At 52.3% G+C, this 20,249-nt stretch overlaps 1 protein-coding gene across 2 annotated transcripts in view; it reads right to left on the bottom strand.

Moving 5' to 3' along the window:
* Positions 1-234: 234 nt before the first annotated feature.
* LOC140106865 (guanylate-binding protein 7-like) overlaps positions 235-20,249 on the bottom strand; it is a 41,084-nt gene continuing 21,069 nt past the window's right edge. For both annotated transcript variants that reach the window (XM_072131486.1, XM_072131485.1), the window contains exons 3-11: positions 12,099-12,226; positions 11,660-11,769; positions 6,277-6,467; positions 3,320-3,562; positions 2,962-3,245; positions 2,263-2,475; positions 960-1,062; positions 631-824; positions 235-382 (exon numbers count right to left, since the gene is read on the bottom strand). In XM_072131486.1, coding sequence (XP_071987587.1) covers positions 266-382; positions 631-824; positions 960-1,062; positions 2,263-2,475; positions 2,962-3,245; positions 3,320-3,562; positions 6,277-6,467; positions 11,660-11,769; positions 12,099-12,226 — 1,583 coding nt within the window. In that variant the 3' untranslated portion in view covers positions 235-265. The remainder of the gene's footprint in view (positions 383-630; positions 825-959; positions 1,063-2,262; positions 2,476-2,961; positions 3,246-3,319; positions 3,563-6,276; positions 6,468-11,659; positions 11,770-12,098; positions 12,227-20,249) is intronic.

The raw sequence follows: 20,249 nt of genomic DNA, 5'->3' as shown, positions 1-20,249 counted from the left end.
AGTGCCCAGTATGAGGACAGTCAGACCATCAGGCATCCCACCAGTGCCCAGTATGAGGACAGTCAGACCATCAGGACATCCCACCAGTGTCCAGTATGAGGACAATAAGACCATCAGGACATCCCACCAGTGTCCAGTAGGTGAGAGTCCCTACAGTATGAGAACGTGCAGTTCATCTGATTATCTGTCACACCAGATGCTGATTTACCAGGATTCAGACATTCAAATGTGAGGAAAAGTATTTTATTCTACTTTTCTTGGGGATTTATAATATAATGCAGGAAGAGTCACTGGATTGGTTCTTTTGCCGTAGCTCACCGATTTCTTTCTGCAGAGCCAATATTTTATCATCATATCCGGCTTTCATCATCGCTTCTTGCTCCTAAAAGGGAAACAAATAAGTAAGAAAATCAGTAAGAAAAGGAAGAGATTTATCAAATCTCAAGAAAAATTAGATAAATGGCCACTAATGGGAATCTGTCCACATGTGTCACCTTGATGTTAGTAGCAGCAGGACTGTGAAAATGGATTTATTATTCAGGTTTGTAGCTTCTCTAATTACATTGTGGGCGGGCCCTCACACTGCTGTGCTCTCCTTACTGAACGTGACCCTTACAATCCTGTACCTACCTGTAGCTTCCGTTTGATGACCTTCTCATTTTCCGCAATCATCCTCTTCCGCTCCTCCTCCATTTTCTTCAGCAGGAGGACCTTGTGCTCCTCAAAGCTCCTCTTCTGGTCCTCTATGCATTGCTGCAGCTCTTGGTTTTTCTTCTCGGTTATTTCTCTCTCTCTCTCTGCCCTTTCGGCCTCCGCTCTTTCCTCTGTAACAGTAAATATAAGTCAGTAGTGTCCTACAGAGCGGCGCTCACGGGCCATCATTTTGGTGAAGTTTGCCATTCCGGGGGCTTATGTGGCAGCACAGAGACCCCACGTGCACAGGTTTCCGGCTGTCTCACCTGCCAGCTGTCTCTCCTTCTCAGTCAGGCTCTCATCAGCTTGGAGAATTGCCGCTTCGATTTCTTTCTTCTCAGTGATATATTGCTGCATCACTTCAAGAGCCTATGGGTGCAGAAAGTGACATTACATGGGGGACATCAGGGGCAAATCTGAATAAACACTTTCATATTTAGACAATTTACAGAAGAAAGAGAATGACTGGCTACAGAGCACCGCAGTGCCGCAGCAGAACTGTAGAGGAATCTGGACTTCTCTGCAGCAGGATCATGAGGCGGCTACCTCTTGGATTGTTCCCGATCCTGGTGGAGGCTTGTCTAGGTGGTCCAGGAGATGCCAATAGGACACAACATGCAGAGAATAGTCACAGACTAACTGAGGTCAGGGAAAGGGCAGGTCAGACAGAGAATAGCAATATAGACTGGCAAAGGTCAGGGCAATGGGAGGTTGGGGAGAGAATAGTCACAAACCGGCTGAGGTCAGGACACGGTGTGGTCAGACAGAATAGCAATAGACTGGCAAAGGTCAGGGCAATGGGAGGTTGGGGAGAGAATAGTCACAAACCGGCTGAGGTCAGGACAAGGTGAGGTCAGACAGAATAGCAATAGACTGGCAAAGGTCAGGACAAAGGGAGGTTGGGGAGAGAATAGTCAGAAACCGGCTGAGGTTAGGACAAGGTGCGGTCAGACAGAGATTAGTAAAAGACCAGCAAAGGCCAGGACAAAAGGAGGTTGGGGAGAGAATAGTCACAGACTAACTGAGGTCAGGACAAGGTGCGGTCAGACAGAGAATAGCAAAAGACCGGCAAAGGTCAGGACAATAGGAGGTTGGGGAGAGAATAGTCACAGACCGGCTGAGGTCAGGCAAAGACTAGTCAGACTGGTTGAGGTCAGGGCAGGGGGTGGTCAGGCAGAAAATGGTCATAGAGCGATAAGCTTAGGTCATCTTTGAAGAGAAACTATGGACTCAAGACCTTCCTGTAGCAGAAGCTGCCATCCCACCCATTACACCAAAGCAGCAATATCTTGGTAAATTGTCTTTTCTAATAAACCAAAGGACACTTTGCACCCAATTTTTTCAGTGTTATTCCTTTTTTCACATTCTTGTTGTGGAAATTCTGCCGACAACTATTTTCCTGGATTTTATTTTTGACCTGCTGCAGACAGGACAGGGAGTCGGGGGCTCCTGCTCAAAACAGGGGAGGGGAGGTTTCATGAAGTAGGCTCACAGGTGGAGGTGTTCATGGGATCTGCAGTAGGTGATGCCTCCTACAATGTCACAGGTCTGGAATCTGGTCAGTCTCACCTTTGTGCCCTTCCCAGGTGTCAGATTATAATTTCCAGTGACCTTCAGCTTCTCTATTAAGTACAACTTGTGTCCTCCAGGGATGGAATATCTCCCTTTGTGTATGCCATCCTCCATTTTCACGCTCAGCTGTTTCAGAAGTTTCCGGCAGAAGGCTCTGGACGCCTCTTCATTCCTTGTAGAGTATTGGTTCATTTTATTCTGTACTAGTTCCTGATAATAGAAAAGTGGAACAAGTTCTATAAATCCTCAGTGTTCATCATGGAGACTGTGGTCACGCTGGGTCAGACTGGGCCGCAACCAGTCTGTAACCTAAAGCAGCCCTCCAACACCACCAACTCAAGCTCCTCGCCACCATTACTAGCCTCCACGCCACCATTACTAGGCTCCACGCCACCATTACTAGGCTCCACTCCACCATTACTAGGCTCCCCGCCGCCATTACTAGGCTCCCCGCCGCCATTACTAGGCTCCTCACCACAATTACAAGACTCCACTCTTCTCACTCCAGCATAGTTCTCCCTAGCCCTCTTGTTCCTTAGCAATCAATTATTGACACTATTGCTAATTAACCTTAATACTGTCAGGTGGGTGGTCCTGAGTGAAGACAGCTTGTACCACCCACCATCAACACCCGTGATTGGTCTTAAACATGCATATGGTAAGATTTTGGGGTGGGGGACGTCTCTAGTCACTGACCTTCAGCTTTCGTTGATATCTCTGATCCTTATCATTGAATGACCGATCCAGGAAGACTGTAATGGCCTCCCTCTCGCAATCCTTGTGGAGGTTCAGGAACTCCTTCTGAGTCTCTGTCGGGAACCTTGAGACTTGTTTGTTCATCTCACATTCATATCTGGACAGTGCGTCCTGTAAAGCTCCATTGTTTTCAATCTCGGCCAGGGCCAGGACCGCGTTCTCCATGCAGGGGACCGCTCCGCTCTGAATGGCCTTCACGTAGGAGGTAGCCAGGACGGCCAACACTAGAACGTACAATGATCCACCACTCAGCATCAAGTTACTATCATGTGGTATCTTAATTAGTAATCTTACTTACTCCTCCCGGTCACTTCTAGTCCTCCGTCCAGCGTTTTCACGTGACTGTTTCCTATCATGTACTGGTAGAACCGTCTCGCCTGCTCCACAAAGTCCTCCTCCAGATCTTCCTCTTCCAGTTCCTCCAGATGTTGAAGTTTTTTGGTTGATGTCGGTCGGTCGAAGGTAAAACATTTGTGTGTGTGGAAGAAACGTAGGATACACTCCCGGGGGAGATTATAATCCTGGATTTTCTTGTCCGAACCTGGAAGTGAGAAATTATGATTGTTGAAAACCTAATGAAACTAAAGTCATGGGACTCCACCTGCAGCCAGGAATTCCTGTTCAGATACCTGCAGGGGCGGACTGGCCATAAGACCAACCGGGAGAAATCCCGGTGGGCCGATTAGATTAGGGCCGGTCCGGGGCCGGTCTGGTACTGGTGGGGCCGGTGGGAAAATAAAAACAAATGAAACTCACCTCTCCGACGCCCCCAACGCTGCTCCCCTGCTTGATCCCAGTCCGGCCGCGGTAATAACAACATACGCGCCGGCGTCGCACAGACCATGACGTCGGCAAGCGGCTGACGTCATGGTCTGTGCGACGCCGGCCCGTACGGAGCTGTCACCGCGGCCGGACTGAGATCAAGCAGGGGAGCAGCGTCGGGGCGTCGGAGAGGTGAGTTTCATTTGTTTTTATTTTTATATACTGTGCTGGCGCTGTATCCCGGGGGCTGGCAGGGGCTGTATCCCGGGGGCTGGCAGGGGCTGTATCCCGGGGGCTGGCAGGGGCTGTATCCCGGGGGCTGGCAGGGGCTGTATACCGGGGGCTGGCAGGGGCTGTATACCGGGGGCTGGCAGGGGCTGTATACCGGGGGCTGGCAGGGGCTGTATACCGGGGGCTGGCAGGGGCTGTATACCGGGGGCTGGCAGGGGCTGTATACCGGGGGCTGGCAGGGGCTGTATACCGGGGGCTGGCAGGGGCTGTATACCGGGGGCTGGCAGGGGCTGTATACCGGGGGCTGGCAGCCGCTGTATACCGGGGGCTGGCAGCCGCTGTATCCCGGGGGCTGGCAGGGGCTGTATCCCGGGGGCTGGCAGGGGCTGTATCCCGGGGGCTGGCAGGGGCTGTATCCCGGGGGCTGGCAGGGGCTGTATACCTGGGGCTGGCAGGGGCTGTATACCTGGGGCTGGCAGGGGCTGTATACCTGGGGCTGGCAGGGGCTGTATACCTGGGGCTGGCAGGGGCTGTATACCTGGGGCTGGCAGGGGCTGTATACCGGGGGCTGGCAGGGGCTGTATACCGGGGGCTGGCAGGGGCTGCATACCTGGGGCTGGCAGGGGCTGCATACCTGGGGCTGGCAGGGGCTGTATACCGGGGGCTGGCAGGGGCTGTATACCGGGGGCTGGCAGCCGCTGTATCCCGGGGGCTGGCAGCCGCTGTATCCCGGGGGCTGGCAGGGGCTGTATCCCGGGGGCTGGCAGGGGCTGTATCCCGGGGGCTGGCAGGGGCTGTATACCTGGGGCTGGCAGGGGCTGTATACCTGGGGCTGGCAGGGGCTGTATACCTGGGGCTGGCAGGGGCTGTATACCGGGGGCTGGCAGGGGCTGTATACCGGGGGCTGGCAGGGGCTGCATACCTGGGGCTGGCAGGGGCTGCATACCTGGGGCTGGCAGGGGCTGCATACCTGGGGCTGGCAGGGGCTGCATACCTGGGGCTGGCAGGGGCTGTATACCTGGGGCTGGCAGGGGCTGTATACCTGGGGCTGGCAGGGGCTGTATACCTGGGGCTGGCAGGGGCTGTATACCTGGGGCTGGCAGGGGCTGAATACCGGGGGCTGGCAGGGGCTGTATACCTGGGGCTGGCAGGGGCTGAATACCGGGGGCTGGCAGGGGCTGAATACCGGGGGCTGGCAGGGGCTGAATACCGGGGGCTGGCAGGGGCTGAATACCGGGGGCTGGCAGGGGCTGTATACCGGGGGCTGGCAGGGGCTGTATACCTGGGCCTTGCAGGGGCTGTATACCTGATGCTGGCTACTAGTAATAGTAGCTGTATTCCTGTACATAGGGGGCAGTATTATAGTAGTTATATTCTTGTACATAGGGGGCAGTATTATAGTAGTTATATTCTTGTACATAGGGGGCAGTATTATAGTAGTTATATTCTTGTACATAGGGGGCAGTATTATAGTAGTTATATTCTTGTACATAGGGGGCAGTATTATAATAGTTATATTCTTGTACATAGGGGGCGGTATTATAGTAGTTATATTCTTGTACATAGGGGGCAGTATTATAGTAGTTATATTCTTGTACATAGGGGGCAGTATTATAGTAGTTATATTCCTGTACATAGGGAGCAGTATTATAGTAGTTATATTCCTGTACATAGGGAGCAGTATTATAGTAGTTATATTCCTGTACATAGGGGGCAGTGTTGTAGTAGTTATATTCTTGTACATAGGGGGCAGTATTATAGTAGTTATATACTTGTACATAGGGGGCAGTATTATAGCAGTTATATACTTGTACATAGGGGGCAGTATTATAGGAGTTATTTTCTTGTACATTGGGGCCATATTATAGTAGTTATATTCTTGTACATAGGGGCAGTATTATAGGAGTTATTTTCTTGTACATTGGGGCCATATTATAGTAGTTATATTCTTGTACATAGGGGGCAGTATTACAATATATTTTACTTAGGGGCAGTAGTATTATAGTAGTTACATTCTTGTTTATTGGAGAAGGTATTGTAGTATGTTTTAGTATCTATTAACAGTTTGTATGGAGTTTAGTTACTCCACCCACATCACAAGGCCACGCCTACTTGTTTTGACCCACCCACAGAATGGGGCCACTTTTACAGTTTTTTCCAGGGCCACTTTAAATTCCCAGTCCGCCCCTGGATACCTGGATACAAGCACCTAGACCTCGTCCCCCGCACCCTGCCCACCAATCTACAGGTTGGAGATTTTACCTTTCCTGAGCTCCAGGGATGACATTAGATACTCATCCTCGGTGAGGCTTTTCCCGTTCTTCTCCAGTAGTAGGCAGAAGTCTCGGACGCACCAAGTGAACGAAGGGAAGAACTTTTTATATTCACCCGTCTCGTCTTTTCGCTGAGGAGAAGATTTCACCTTAATCCGCTTTGTCAGTTCAGTCACATAACTGGGAGATGGAAAGTCAAGGAAGAATGGACAGCAGGGATAGATGTATAGACACATTGGGCACATTTACTTACCCATCCCGTCGTGATTCCCGAGGTGCGTTGTCCGAGGAGCATTCGGAGCTGCCGCGATTCACTAAGAACGTGGGTCCAATTTCCTGCATGTGTCGCTTCCCCGCTCAGGTCCCCGGAGTTCACCTTTTTATTCCTGGTGTATGCAAGTGCTTGGCTTGCGACACAATTTTGAATGTTAAATGGAGGGGCTGTGCTGGAGACACTGTTGGGTGTGATGGTGTGGGGGGGGGGGGGCTGTGCTGGAGACACTGTTGGGTGTGATGGTGTGGGGGGGGGGCTGTGCTGGAGACACTGTTGGGTGTGATGGTGTGGGGGGGGCTGTGCTGGAGACACTGTTGGGTGTGATGGTGTGGGGGGGGGGGCTGTGCTGGAGACACTGTTGGGTGTGATGGTGTGGGGGGGGGCTGTGCTGGTGACACTGTTGGGTGTGATGGTGTGGGGGGGGCTGTGCTGGTGACACTGTTGGGTGTGATGGTGTGGGGGGGTCTGTGCTGGAGACACTGTTGGGTGTGATGGTGTGGAGAGGCTGTGCTGGTGACACTGTTGGGTGTGATGGTGTGGGGGGGGGGCTGTGCTGGTGACACTGTTGGGTGTGATTGTGTGGGGGCTCTGCCGGTGACACTGTTGGGTGTGATGGTGTGGTGGGCTCTTCTGGTGACACTGTTGGGTGTTATGGTGTGGGGGGGGGGGACTTTGCTAGTGACACTGTAGGGAGTGATAATGCGGGGGGAGTTGCTGGTGACACTGTTCGGTGTAATGGTGTGGGGGGGGGGCTCTGCTGGTTACACTGTTGGGTGTGAAGGTTGTTTGGGGGGGGTTTGCTGGTGACACTGTTGGGTGTGATGGTGTGGGAAGGGCTTTGTAGGTGACACTGTTGGGTGTGATGGTGTGGGGGGGCTTTGCTGGTGACACTGTAGGGTGTGATGGAGTGGGGGGAGGGGCTCTGCTGGTGACACTGTTGGGGACTACACTGAACCAGCAAGGTTATCGCAGTATCTTGCAGCGGCTGCTATTCCATCCGGTTTGTGTTTAGTTGAACCACCCTCCAAGCTGTGTAAGGGCTGTGTGACCATGTAGGAGAGTTATGGGGGGCTCCGCCAAATGACCCGCTCTCCACAGTCACCAGAGCTGAACCCAATCCAGATGGTTTGGGGTGAGCAGGATCACAGAGTGAAGGCAAAAGGGCAACAAGTGCTAAGCCTTTCTAGGATCTCCTTCAAGACAGTGGGAGACCATTTCAGGTGACTACCTCTTGTATCTCTGGAGAGAAGCCGAGACTGTGCAGAGCAGTGACCACAGCACAAGGACCTGGAGAATAAGAGACTGTGCAGAGCAGTGATCACAGCACAAGGACCTGGAGAATAAGAGACTGTGCAGAGCAGTGATCACAGCACAAGGACCTGGAGTATAAGAGACTGTGCAGAGCAGTGACCACAGCACAAGGACCTGGAGTATAAGAGACTGTGCAGAGCAGTGACCACAGCACAAGGACCTGGAGTATAAGAGACTGTGCAGAGCAGTGACCACAGCACAAGGACCTGGAGTATAAGAGACTGTGCAGAGCAAAGACCACAGCACAAGGACCTGGAATATAAGAGACTGTGCAGAGCAGAGACCACAGCACAAGGACCTGGAGTATAAGAGACTGTGCAGAGCAGAGACCACAGCACAAGGACCTGGAATATAAGAGACTGTGCAGAGCAGTGATCACAGCACAAGGACCTGGAATATAAGAGACTGTGCAGAGCAGTGACCACAGCACAAGGACCTGGAATATAAGAGACTGTGCAGAGCAGTGATCACAGCACAAGGACCTGGAGTATAAGAGACTGTGCAGAGCAGTGATCACAGCACAAGGACCTGGAGTATAAGAGACTGTGTAGAGCAGTGATCACAGCACAAGGACCTGGAGTATAAGAGACTGTGCAGAGCAGTGATCACAGCACAAGGACCTGGAATATAAGAGACTGTGCAGATCAGTGATCACAGCACAAGGACCTGGAGTATAAGAGACTGTGCAGAGCAGTGACCACAGCACAAGGACCTGGAATATAAGAGACTGTGCAGAGCAGTGATCACAGCACAAGGACCTGGAGTATAAGAGACTGTGCAGAGCAGTGATCACAGCACAAGGACCTGGAGTATAAGAGACTGTGTAGAGCAGTGATCACAGCACAAGGACCTGGAGTATAAGAGACTGTGCAGAGCAGTGATCACAGCACAAGGACCTGGAATATAAGATACTGTGCAGAGCAGTGATCACAGCACAAGGACCTGGAGTATAAGAGACTGTGTAGAGCAGTGATCACAGCACAAGGACCTGGAGCATAAGAGACTGTGCAGAGCAGTGATCACAGCACAAGGACCTGGAATATAAGAGACTGTGCAGATCAGTGATCACAGCACAAGGACCTGGAGTATAAGAGACTGTGCAGATCAGTGATCACAGCACAAGGACCTGGAATATAAGAGACTGTGCAGAGCAGTGATCACAGCACAAGGACCTGGAGTATAAGAGACTGTGCAGATCAGTGATCACAGCACAAGGACCTGGAATATAAGAGACTGTGCAGAGCAGTGATCACAGCACAAGGACCTGGAGTATAAGAGACTGTGCAGAGCAGTGACCACAGCACAAGGACCTGGAGTATAAGAGACTGTGCAGAGCAGTGATCACAGCACAAGGAGCTGGAGTATAAGAGACTGTGCAGAGCAGTGACCACAGCACAATGACCTGGAGGATAAGAGACTGTGCAGAGCAGTGATCACAGCACAAGGACCTGGAGTATAAGAGACTGTGCAGAGCAGTGACCACAGCACAAGGACCTGGAGTATAAGAGACTGTGCAGAGCAGTGATCACAGCACAAGGACCTGGAGTATAAGAGACTGTGTAGAGCAGTGATCACAGCACAAGCACCTGGAGTATAAGAGACTGTGTAGAGCAGTGATCACAGCACAAGGACCTGGAGTATAAGAGACTGTGCAGAGCAGTGACCACAACACAAGGACCTGGAGTATAAGAGACTGTGTAGAGCAGTGATCACAGCACAAGGACCTGGAGTATAAGAGACTGTGCAGAGCAGTGATCACAGCACAAGGAGCTGGAGTATAAGAGACTGTGCAGAGCAGTGATCACAGCACAAGGTCCTGGAGTATAAGAGACTGTGCAGAGCAGTGACCACAGCACAAGGACCTGGAGTATAAGAGACTGTGCAGAGCAGTGATCACAGCACAAGGAGCTGGAGTATAAGAGACTGTGCAGAGCAGTGATCACAGCACAAGGTCCTGGAGTATAAGAGACTGTGCAGAGCAGTGACCACAGCACAAGGACCTGGAGTATAAGAGACTGTGCAGAGCAGTGATCACAGCACAAGGATCTGGAGTATAAGAGACTGTGCAGAGCAGTGACCACAGCACAAGGACCTGGAGTATAAGAGACTGTGCAGAGCAGTGATCACAGCACAAGGAGCTGGAGTATAAGAGGGTCTCCGGGGTCTCACACTGTTTGCTCTGTTATTCCACATGTGATAAGTCAGAGTTTTGATGCCTTCGGTGCAAATCTAGAAATATTATAGTCATGAAAATACAGAAAACTCTCTGGATGAGGAGGTGAGAGACTCTTAGTCTGTCCTGTATATCTGGAATAGATGTTACTGGAGAGGAAAATTCTAGTGATTTACCCAAAGCCCAACTCTACCAGCTCAATTTCCCAAGTTCATTGTGGATGTGTTGTCTTATTAGGCCGCTGTCACACGTACCGCTAGGCGGCCGTCATAACGCGACGCTAGTGCACAGGGGGAGGCTTGAGAAAGGTTTTCCGAATCCGTCGGGTTTTCGTTCGGCCACGCCCCCCGATTTCCGTCGCGTGTATGCCAGCGCCGATGCACCACAATCCGATCGCATGCGCCAAAATCCCGGGGCAATTCAGGGGAAATCGGTGCAAATCGGAAATATTCGGGTAACACGTCGGGAAAACGCGCATCGGGCCCTTAGTAAATGACCCCCAATGTCATGATGAGAACAAAGTTGAGTCCAAGGACAAAATCCCATATCCATTTTTAACTAATTTGCCTGCAGTTCCCCTTCTTTTCTTACTCCACCTTCTCCGTTCTCTCCCTCATCCCCTCTGCTTCCTCCTCTCCTTTCTATCTTACCCCTCTCTTTCCCTGATCCCCTTCTATTGTATCCCTCCTACTCCTCCTCTGTCGCCTGTACCTTCTCTCCTCCTCCCTCCTATGCCCCCTTTTTACTTGCCACCTTTTCCCCATCCCTGCTCCCCTACGCCTCTCTCCTTCATCCTCCTGCTCCCCTACGCCTCTCTCCTTCATCCTCCTGCTCCCCTACGCCTCTCTCCTTCATCCTCCTGCTCCCCTACGCCTCTCTCCTTCATCCTCCTGCTCCCCTACGCCTCTCTCCTTCATCCTCCTGCTCCCCTACGCCTCTCTCCTTCATCCTCCTGCTCCCCTACGCCTCTCTCCTTCATCCTCCTGCTCCCCTACGCCTCTCTCCTTCATCCTCCTGCTCCCCTACGCCTCTCTCCTTCATCCTCCTGCTCCCCTACGCCTCTCTCCTTCATCCTCCTGCTCCTGTACGCCTCTCTCCTTCATCCTCCTGCTCCCCTACGCCTCTCTCCTTCATCCTCCTGCTCCCCTACGCCTCTCTCCTTCATCCTCCTGCTCCCCTACGCCTCTCTCCTTCATCCTCCTGCTCCCCTACGCCTCTCTCCTTCATCCTCCTGCTCCCCTACGCCTCTCTCCTTCATCCTCCTGCTCCCCTACGCCTCTCTCCTTCATCCTCCTGCTCCCCTACGCCTCTCTCCTTCATCCTCCTGCTCCCCTACGCCTCTCTCCTTCAGCCTCCTCCTCCCCTACGCCTCTCTCCTTCATCCTCCTGCTCCCCTACGCCTCTCTCCTTCATCCTCCTGCTCCCCTACGCCTCTCTCCTTCATCCTCCTGCTCCCCTACGCCTCTCTCCTTCATCCTCCTGCTCCCCTACGCCTCTCTCCTTCATCCTCCTGCTCCTCTACGCCTCTCTCCTTCATCCTCCTGCTCCTCTACGCCTCTCTCCTTCATCCTCCTGCTCCCCTACGCCTCTCCCCTTCATCCTCCTCCAGGATACTGTAGCTGTTCCATAGATTGCTGGTCGATGGTCCCCACGCTATTGTACACGAAGGCGCTGCTCAGCAGGACGGCCAGGGAGAAGATCCAGGCGTCGTTCTTACAGTCTCCCTGCACCATGAATGGAGAACATTACATTACAGAAAATATACTTAAAAGGACATCTGGGCGACGACAGAGGGGCCTCAAAGGGGAGAAGGACGACAGAGGGGCCTCAAAGGGGAGAAGGACGACAGAGGGGTCTCAAAGGGGAGAAGGACGACAGAGGGGTCTCAAAGGGGAGAAGGACGACAGAGGGGTCTCAAAGGGGAGAAGGACGACAGAGGGGTCTTGAGGAGGACAACAGAAACAATCCATGGGGAAGCAGCGTCTTCTAGACAAAACTCACCCATGATATTAAACTGACAATTACAACTCATTACCTCAATCATTTCACCCACCTTCTCCACATCCCCCAGACCCTCCGTATCCAGGAGAACCAGCGTCTGATTGGGATGGCTGGGATGAGGAACGCACCACATCCAGATACCTTTAGTCTTTGACTGTATACTGGATCCCAGAGGAAAACCTGAAAATATTTACAATGACACAGTGACGCCTCCAGCAGAATAGTGAGTGCAGCTCTGGGGTATAATACAGGATGTAACTCAGGATCAGTACAGGATAAGTAATGTCATGTATGTACACAGTGACTGCACCAGCAGCAGAATAGTGAGTGCAGCTCTGGGGTATAATACAGGATGTAACTCAGGATCAGTACAGGATAAGTAATGTCATGTATGTACACAGTGACTGCACCAGCAGCAGAATAGTGAGTGCAGCTCTGGGGTATAATGCAGGATGTAACTCAGGATCAGTACAGGATAAGTAATGTCATGTATGTACACAGTGACTGCACCAGCAGCAGAATAGTGAGTGCAGCTCTGGGGTATAATACAGGATGTAACTCAGGATCAGTACAGGATAAGTAATGTCATGTATGTACACAGTGACTGCACCAGCAGCAGAATAGTGAGTGCAGCTCTGGGGTATAATGCAGGATGTAACTCAGGATCAGTACAGGATAAGTAATGTCATGTATGTACACAGTGACTGCACCAGCAGCAGAATAGTGAGTGCAGCTCTGGGGTATAATACAGGATGTAACTCAGGATCAGTACAGGATAAGTAATGTCATGTATGTACACAGTGACTGCACCAGCAGCAGAATAGTGAGTGCAGCTCTGGGGTATAATACAGGATGTAACTCAGTATCAGCACAGGATAAGTAATGTCATGTATGTACACAGTGACTGCACCAGCAGCAGAATAGTGAGTGCAGCTCTGGGGTATAATACAGGATGTAACTCAGGATCAGTACAGGATAAGTAATGTCATGTATGTACACAGTGACTGCACCAGCAGCAGAATAGTGAGTGCAGCTCTGGGGTATAATGCAGGATGTAACTCAGGATCAGTACAGGATAAGTAATGTCATGTATGTACACAGTGACTGCACCAGCAGCAGAATAGTGAGTGCAGCTCTGGGGTATAATACAGGATGTAACTCAGGATCAGTACAGGATAAGTAATGTCATGTATGTACACAGTGACTGCACCAGCAGCAGAATAGTGAGTGCAGCTCTGGGGTATAATACAGGATGTAACTCAGTATCAGCACAGGATAAGTAATGTCATGTATGTACACAGTGACTGCACCAGCAGCAGAATAGTGAATGCAGCTCTGGGGTATAATACAGGATGTAACTCAGGATCAGTACAGGATAAGTAATGTCATGTATGTACACAGTGACTGCACCAGCAGCAGAATAGTGAGTGCAGCTCTGGGGTATAATACAGGATGTAACTCAGGATCAGTACAGGATAAGTAATGTCATGTATGTACACAGTGACTGCACCAGCAGGATAGTGAGTGCAGCTCTGGGGTATAATACAGGATGTAACTCAGGATCAGTACAGGATAAGTAATGTCATATATGTACACAGTGACTGCACCAGCAGCAGAATAGTGAGTGCAGCTCTGGGGGATAATACAGGATGTAACTCAGGATCAGTACAGGATAAGTAATGTCATGTATGTACACAGTGACTGCACCAGCAGCAGAATAGTGAGTGCATTCTCATTCTGCTGTGAGCTGTTGGAGGGTGTGGTTGTTGCTGCTGAGCTCCTGCACCACCTGGAGCAAACCCAATCCACCCAGGCCTGCTCTCTCCTCCCCAGGGAGGGAGTGGGTTCTCTTGGATGAATCAAGCTGGAAAGTCCCAGGCTCCTGTCTCCCAGACCAGGCTGGCGGGGGGCAGGAGAAGCCAGTTACCGGCCAAATCGGAGGGTGTAAGAAGATCTGCCCGGAGCCAAGGACGCAGCGATGTGACCTCGGTTGCCACCCCCAAGACCCAGGGAAGCCGCAAGGTCTCCGGAACACAGAAGATCAAGGCAAGTGACATCAGCCTGAGTGCTCCTCCTGGAAAGCTGGATGTATGTGCGGGAAAGCTGGATGGTTCAGCTGGAAAGCTGGGTGCTCACGGAGGTGTACAAAAAGCATGGGGTGATCTTAAGGCCCGGGAGTCTGCTTCCATCTATGGCTCCCAGATTGCTGAGCACCTCCGTGAGTACGAGGAAGCTGGAAAAGCGCTGAGGAGGCTCCAGGAGAAGATAAGGGAGACCTTGGCCCTAGTGGGGGTGGCCACTAAGAAGAAAAAGTCTGATCTTCTTACCACCATAGACAGACTAAAAGCAGAGGTCACCGCTCTGCAAGAAAAGCGTCATCTAATCCGTGAGCACAGCGGTCCGTTCCGTGAAAAGTTGGAGAATGATGCGAGGTTTGATGACATGCGCCAGGAGCAGTTAAGAAAGCTGAAGGGGCTTCAGATCCAGGCGGTTGATGGCGATGATGAGGAAGACCAGCCGTGTCCGTCTGGTGGCCTGCACCAACACCAGCAGGCCTCGCACGACAGGCTGCCTGCAGAGCAGGCGCCATTACCATCAGGCTGCGGCTCTGCCAACCTGGAGGAGGAAAGTGATGACAGCGGCCAGGGGGGGGCGCTAATGGCTCAGATCCGACAGCTCGAGTCCCCAGTTCACCTCCAGATGATATCCCGGATGATGACCAAAAGAGGAAGAAGACGAGACCCAAGAAGACCAAGGCGTCTCAGGAGGTGAGCTTGGTGTTTCCTCCGGGCGGGCAGCAGTGTCAGCCTGTCGTGTAGGCCCCGTTACCCAGCCCAGCACGAATCCTGCAGTGGACTCGGTGCCAGGGTGCGGGGAGATTGCAAAGCCACGTTCCATCATGGCGCAGAGCACCAGCCTTGTTTGTAGTAGCAAGGATGGTGCAGGGAAGCCATTGGCCAATAGGCCGGATAGTGAGGGCGATCCAGCAGGTCCTGGTACTGTGCGCTGCCCCCCAGTGGGAGGGGGGGGGGTGGCCCAGTGCCAGGGACAGTGGCGGTGGCTCCTGTGGCCCCTAGCGCTGTGGCTGCTGCTAGGTCCGGTGAGCAGCGGCCGTGTGATGGGGCTGCTGGGGCTTGTGGTGCGGCGCCTCCCAAGCGTCCTGTGCAGCCTGCAGGAAAGGGCGCAGGTAAAGTGTTGTTTTGCATTGGATCATCAGACCCTGGAGAGGGCACAAAAAGACTGTCCGGAGTCTGCAAGGGCAAGCGGCCTCTTGCATCCAGTGAGCAGCAGAGCAAAAATATCAAAAAAACTACTGGACAACAAGGGGTTAGAGATGAGCGAACATACTCGTCCGAGCTTGATACTCGTTCGAGCATTAGCGTACTCGAAACTGCTCATTGCTCGGACGAATACTTCGCCCGCTCGAGAAAATGGCAGCTCCCGCCGTTTTGCTTTTTGGCGGCCAGAAACAGAGCCAATCACAAGCCAGGAGACTCTGCACTCCACCCAGCATGACGTGGTACCCTTACACGTCGATAGCAGTGGTTGGCTGGCCAGATCAGGTGACCCTGGGATAGACTAGCCGCTGCCCGCGCTGCTCGGATCATTCTGTGTCTGGATGCCGCTAGGGAGAGAGCTGCTGCTGGTCAGGGAAAGCGTTAGGGTGTTCTATTAGCTTACTGTTAGGCAGGAGTGATTCTACAAGAACCCAACAGCCCTTCTTAGGGCTACAATAACGTTATACTTTTTTTTTTTTTTGTTTGCTTGTGGCTGGGCTTGCTGGCACTAGTAGTGCAGCTAGTACCATATTGTGAGGAATTTGCAGGGGGACTTGCTACCGTTGTGTTTAGCTCTTAGTGACACACATATCCACCTCAAACACTAAAGTGGGAAAATTTATTAGGGGTTTGATTTCAATTAGGCACAGTCTGCCAGTTTCTTTTTATTTTACGTTTATTTTTTCATAACTCAGCGTCATCTCATCTGGCATAGCAGTGTGCTTTCATACTTGGCTAGAAAATAGCCATAGCAATAGGATAGCATTGTTTGGTTTTAAAAAATAAAAAACACAAAAAAAAACTAAAAAAACACAAAAAAACACAAAAAAACAAAAAAAAGTTAAAAAAAAAATTAAAGTTATATAACTTTCATTTTCAAAATGAGGGCGGGGACGTGGGCGTCCATCTACTGCAGGGGTCAGAGGCTGTGGTCCTGGGTGGGGTGAGACACCACCTGCTGATGAGGGAGCAGGGGAACGCCGCAGAGCTACACTCCCTAGGTTCATCATGTCTCAAGTTACTGGGACTCGTGGTAGAGCACTGTTGAGGCCAGAACAGTGCGAACAGGTGATGTCGTGGATTGCCGACAATGCTTTGAGCAATTTGTCAGTCTTCCACGCAGTCCACACATGTCACCGAAATCGGCACTCCTCCAGCTCCTGCACCTCAGCCTCCTCGCCCCCCGTCTGCCTCCTCCCAGGAAAATTTGGCATTTGAACCGGCATACTCTGAGGAACTGTTTTCTGGACCCTTCCCACAGTCACAAATCACTTGTCCGGTTGCTGATGAGCAATTTTCCGATGCCCAGGTTTTCCACCAGTCGCAGTCTGTGGGTGATGATGACCTTCTTGACGTAGTGGAAGAAGTGTGTAAAGAGGTGTCCGACGATGAGGAGACACGGTTGTCAGACAGTGGTGAAGTTGTTGTCAGGGCAGGAAGTCCGAGGGGGGAGCAGACTAAGGGATCGGAGGATGATGAGGTGACAGACCCAAGCTGGGTTGAGAGGCCGGGTGAACACAGTGCTTCTGAGACGGAGGAGAGTCCTATAGCAGAACAGGTTGGAAGAGGCAGTGGTGGGGCCAGACGGAGAGGCAGGGCCAGAGCAGGTGCATCAGCGCCAAATGTGTCACGTAGTGAAGCTCCCGTGGCGAGGGCTCCCGCGGCGAGGGCTAGATTTTCAGAAGTCTGGAGGTTCTTTAAGGAAACACCGGATGACCGACGGACTGTGGTGTGCAACCTTTGCCAAACCAGGATCAGCAGGGGTTCCACCACTACTAGCTTAACTACCACCAGTATGCGCAGGCATATGAATGCTAAACACCCGAATCAGTGGCACCAAGCCCGTTCACCTCCGGCCGTGCACACCACTGCTCCTTCCCCTGTGTCAGCTGATAGTCAGCCCCCTGCCCAGGACCCTGGCACAAAAACCCAATCGTCGCCTCCACGATCCTCCACAGCATCCACCAGCGTTCAGCTCTCCATACCCCAGACGCTGGAGCGGAAAAGAAAATATAGTGCAACCCACCCGCACGCCCAAGCCCTTAATGTCCACATCTCCAGATTGCTTAGCCTGGAGATGCTGCCCTAAAGGCTAGTAGAGACCGAGGCCTTTCGCAACCTCATGGCGGCGGCCGCCCCTCGGTATTCGGTCCCCAGCCGCGACTACTTTTCCCGATGTGCCGTCCCAGCCCTGCACAAGCACGTGTCAGACAACATCAGCCGTGCCCTGACCAACGCCGTTTCTGACAAGGTCCACCTGACCACGGACACGTGGACGAGTGCTGCCGGGCAGGGCCACTATATATCGCTGACGGCACATTGGGTTAACTTGGTGGAGGCTGGGACCGAGTCTGACCCTGGGGCTGGTCATATACTGCCGACGCCGAGGATTGCGGGGCCTACCTCGGTCCAGGTCTCAAAGGCCTACTATGCCTCCTCCCCCTCCCACCCCTCCTCCACCTCCGAACTACCATCCGTGGGCATGGCGCCATCAGTCGCTAGCTCTAGGCACAGCAGCAGTGCCGTCGCTAAGCGACAGCAGGCGGTGCTCAAACTGCTGAGCCTAGGCGATAAAAGGCACACCGCCCAAGAACTATTACAGGGCATCACGGCGCAGACTGATCTGTGGCTGGCACCGCTGAACCTGAAGCCAGGCATGGTTGTGTGTGACAACGGCCGTAACCTGGTGGCGGCTCTGCAACTCGGCAGACTGACACATGTGCCATGCCTGGCCCATGTGTTAAATCTGATAGTTCAGCGTTTCCTCAAGACATACCCCAATCTGTCAGATTTGCTCACGAAGGTGCGCCGCATCTGTGCGCATTTCAGGAAGTCCAGCACAGATGCTGCCACTCTCAGGGCAGCGCAGCGCCGCCTCCAACTGCCCGCTCACCGACTGTTGTGCGACGTGCCCACGAGGTGGAATTCAACATTAACCATGTTATCCAGAGTTTACCAGCAGCGCAGAGCGATTGTAGACTGCCAGATGTCAACTTCCACCAGAACTGGTAGTCAGGTCAGTCAGCTTCCTCAAGTCTACAATGAGGAGTGGACGTGGATGTCTGATATCTGTCAGGTGCTGAGTAACTTTGAGGAGTCAACACAGATGGTCAGTGGCGATGCCGCCATCATCAGCCTCACCATCCCGCTGCTTGGCCTGTTGAAAAACTCTCTGGTCAGCATGAAGTCGGAAGCTTTGCGCTCGTCACAAGAGACGGGGGAAGAAGATTCCCTTGTTGATAGCCAAAGCACCCTGAGGTCTGTTTCTCAGCGCATATCGGAGGAGGTGGAGGTGGAGGAGGATGAGGAGGAAGAGGAGGAGAATGTTGGCGAGACACAAGAGGGGACCATTGCTCAGACCTTCACTGTTCAGCGTGTATGGGCAGAAGAAGAGGAGTTGGAGGAGTTGGAGGAGGAGGAAATGGACAGTCAGGCCAGCGAGGGGAGTGAATTCTTGCGCGTTGGGACTCTGGCGCATATGGCAGATTTCATGCTAGGCTGCCTATCCCGTGACCCTCGCGTTCAAAGAATTTATTCCAGCACCGATTACTGGGTATTCACTCTCCTGGACCCACGGTACAAGCAAAATCTTTCCACTCTCATCCCTGGAGAGGAAAGGAGTGTGAGAATGCATGAATACCTTGCCGTCGAGCCGTATAGCGGAGTGGCGGTCCTTTTTACCGCACCGGTAGAATGCCGACGAGTAAATGAGTTAGAAATGGGGAGGTGCCTGATCCTGGATGTCCTCATGAAGGGACAAGAACTTCGCCTAATTAACATCTATGGTCCCCAGTCCAAGTGGGACAGGAAGTGTCTCTTTATGAGGATCAAGCCCTACCTTTTTACAAGTCGGCAGGTGGTCTTTGGAGGGGACTTCAATGCTGTCACAAGGTCCCAGGATAGGGGAGGTTCCAGAGACAAGCTGACTTATGATAGCGTCGCTCTTAATAGCATAGCCAGTGAGGCTCGCCTGGTGGATGTCCACATCAGGCACACCCCAGGCCACGCGGGGTTCACCTATTATAGGGGTAGCTGCAGGTCTAGAATAGACAGGTTTTATTTAAAGGAGGAAGCCATTTCTTCACCAGTGTCCGTTGTTGAGGTGGAGTTCTCCGACCACTGGGACATCTCCAGAGTGAAATCCTTGCTGAAGAGGTGTCAGTACGATAGACACGCATCTTTGGTTTTTGAAAGGGATTACGGGAAATACCACTCGCCCGACCCTTACAGAAACTGCAAGATGTCAGTGAATGGTAAAGTTGTCACAGGACTGGTTGACAGTACGGGATCCCTGAATAGGTCTAGATCAGGGATTCTGGAGGTCATCAGATCCTTCTACTCGCACCTCTTGGGCAGGAAGGATCTAGATCGGGATGTGATGTCGGCTTTCCTGGCTGAAACTGTCCCTGAGCCAGGAGTAGACCCCTCTCTTGATGTTTTGACAGAGATGATCAGTGAAGAGGAAGTCAGCCGGGCGATTGAAGGGCTCGCCCTCAAGAAATCGCCAGGTCCGGATGGCTTAACATCTGAGTTTTACAAGACCTTTAAGGACGCCTTGGTTCCCCTCTTGACTGAGGTATATAATGAGTGTCATTCCTCGGGCGCTCTGCCGAAGTCAATGAGGAGGTCTGCCCTGATCATCCTGTCAAAGGGTAAGGACCGATCTCGTGTTGAGAACTGGCGTCCCATAGCGCTTCTCAATACGGACAGAAAGGTTTTGGCAAAGGTGCTGTTTAATCGGCTGGTGCAGTTTGCACCCCGGCTCCTTTCGGGGACCCAGCACTGCTCTGTTCCAGGCCGCAGTACATTTAGTGCTGTGCTTTGTGTTCGGGAGGCAGTGGAGCAGGGCAGGGCTGGTAACTGGAAGGGGTACTTGCTGTCCTTGGATCAGGCAAAAGCTTTTGATCGGGTTGACCACAAGTACC

The sequence above is a fragment of the Engystomops pustulosus genome, unplaced genomic scaffold, assembly GCF_040894005.1.
Source record: "Engystomops pustulosus unplaced genomic scaffold, aEngPut4.maternal MAT_SCAFFOLD_26, whole genome shotgun sequence".
In the NCBI taxonomy this organism is placed as follows: Eukaryota; Metazoa; Chordata; class Amphibia; order Anura; family Leptodactylidae; genus Engystomops; species Engystomops pustulosus.
This window is presented reverse-complemented; position numbering and strand designations above follow the sequence as displayed.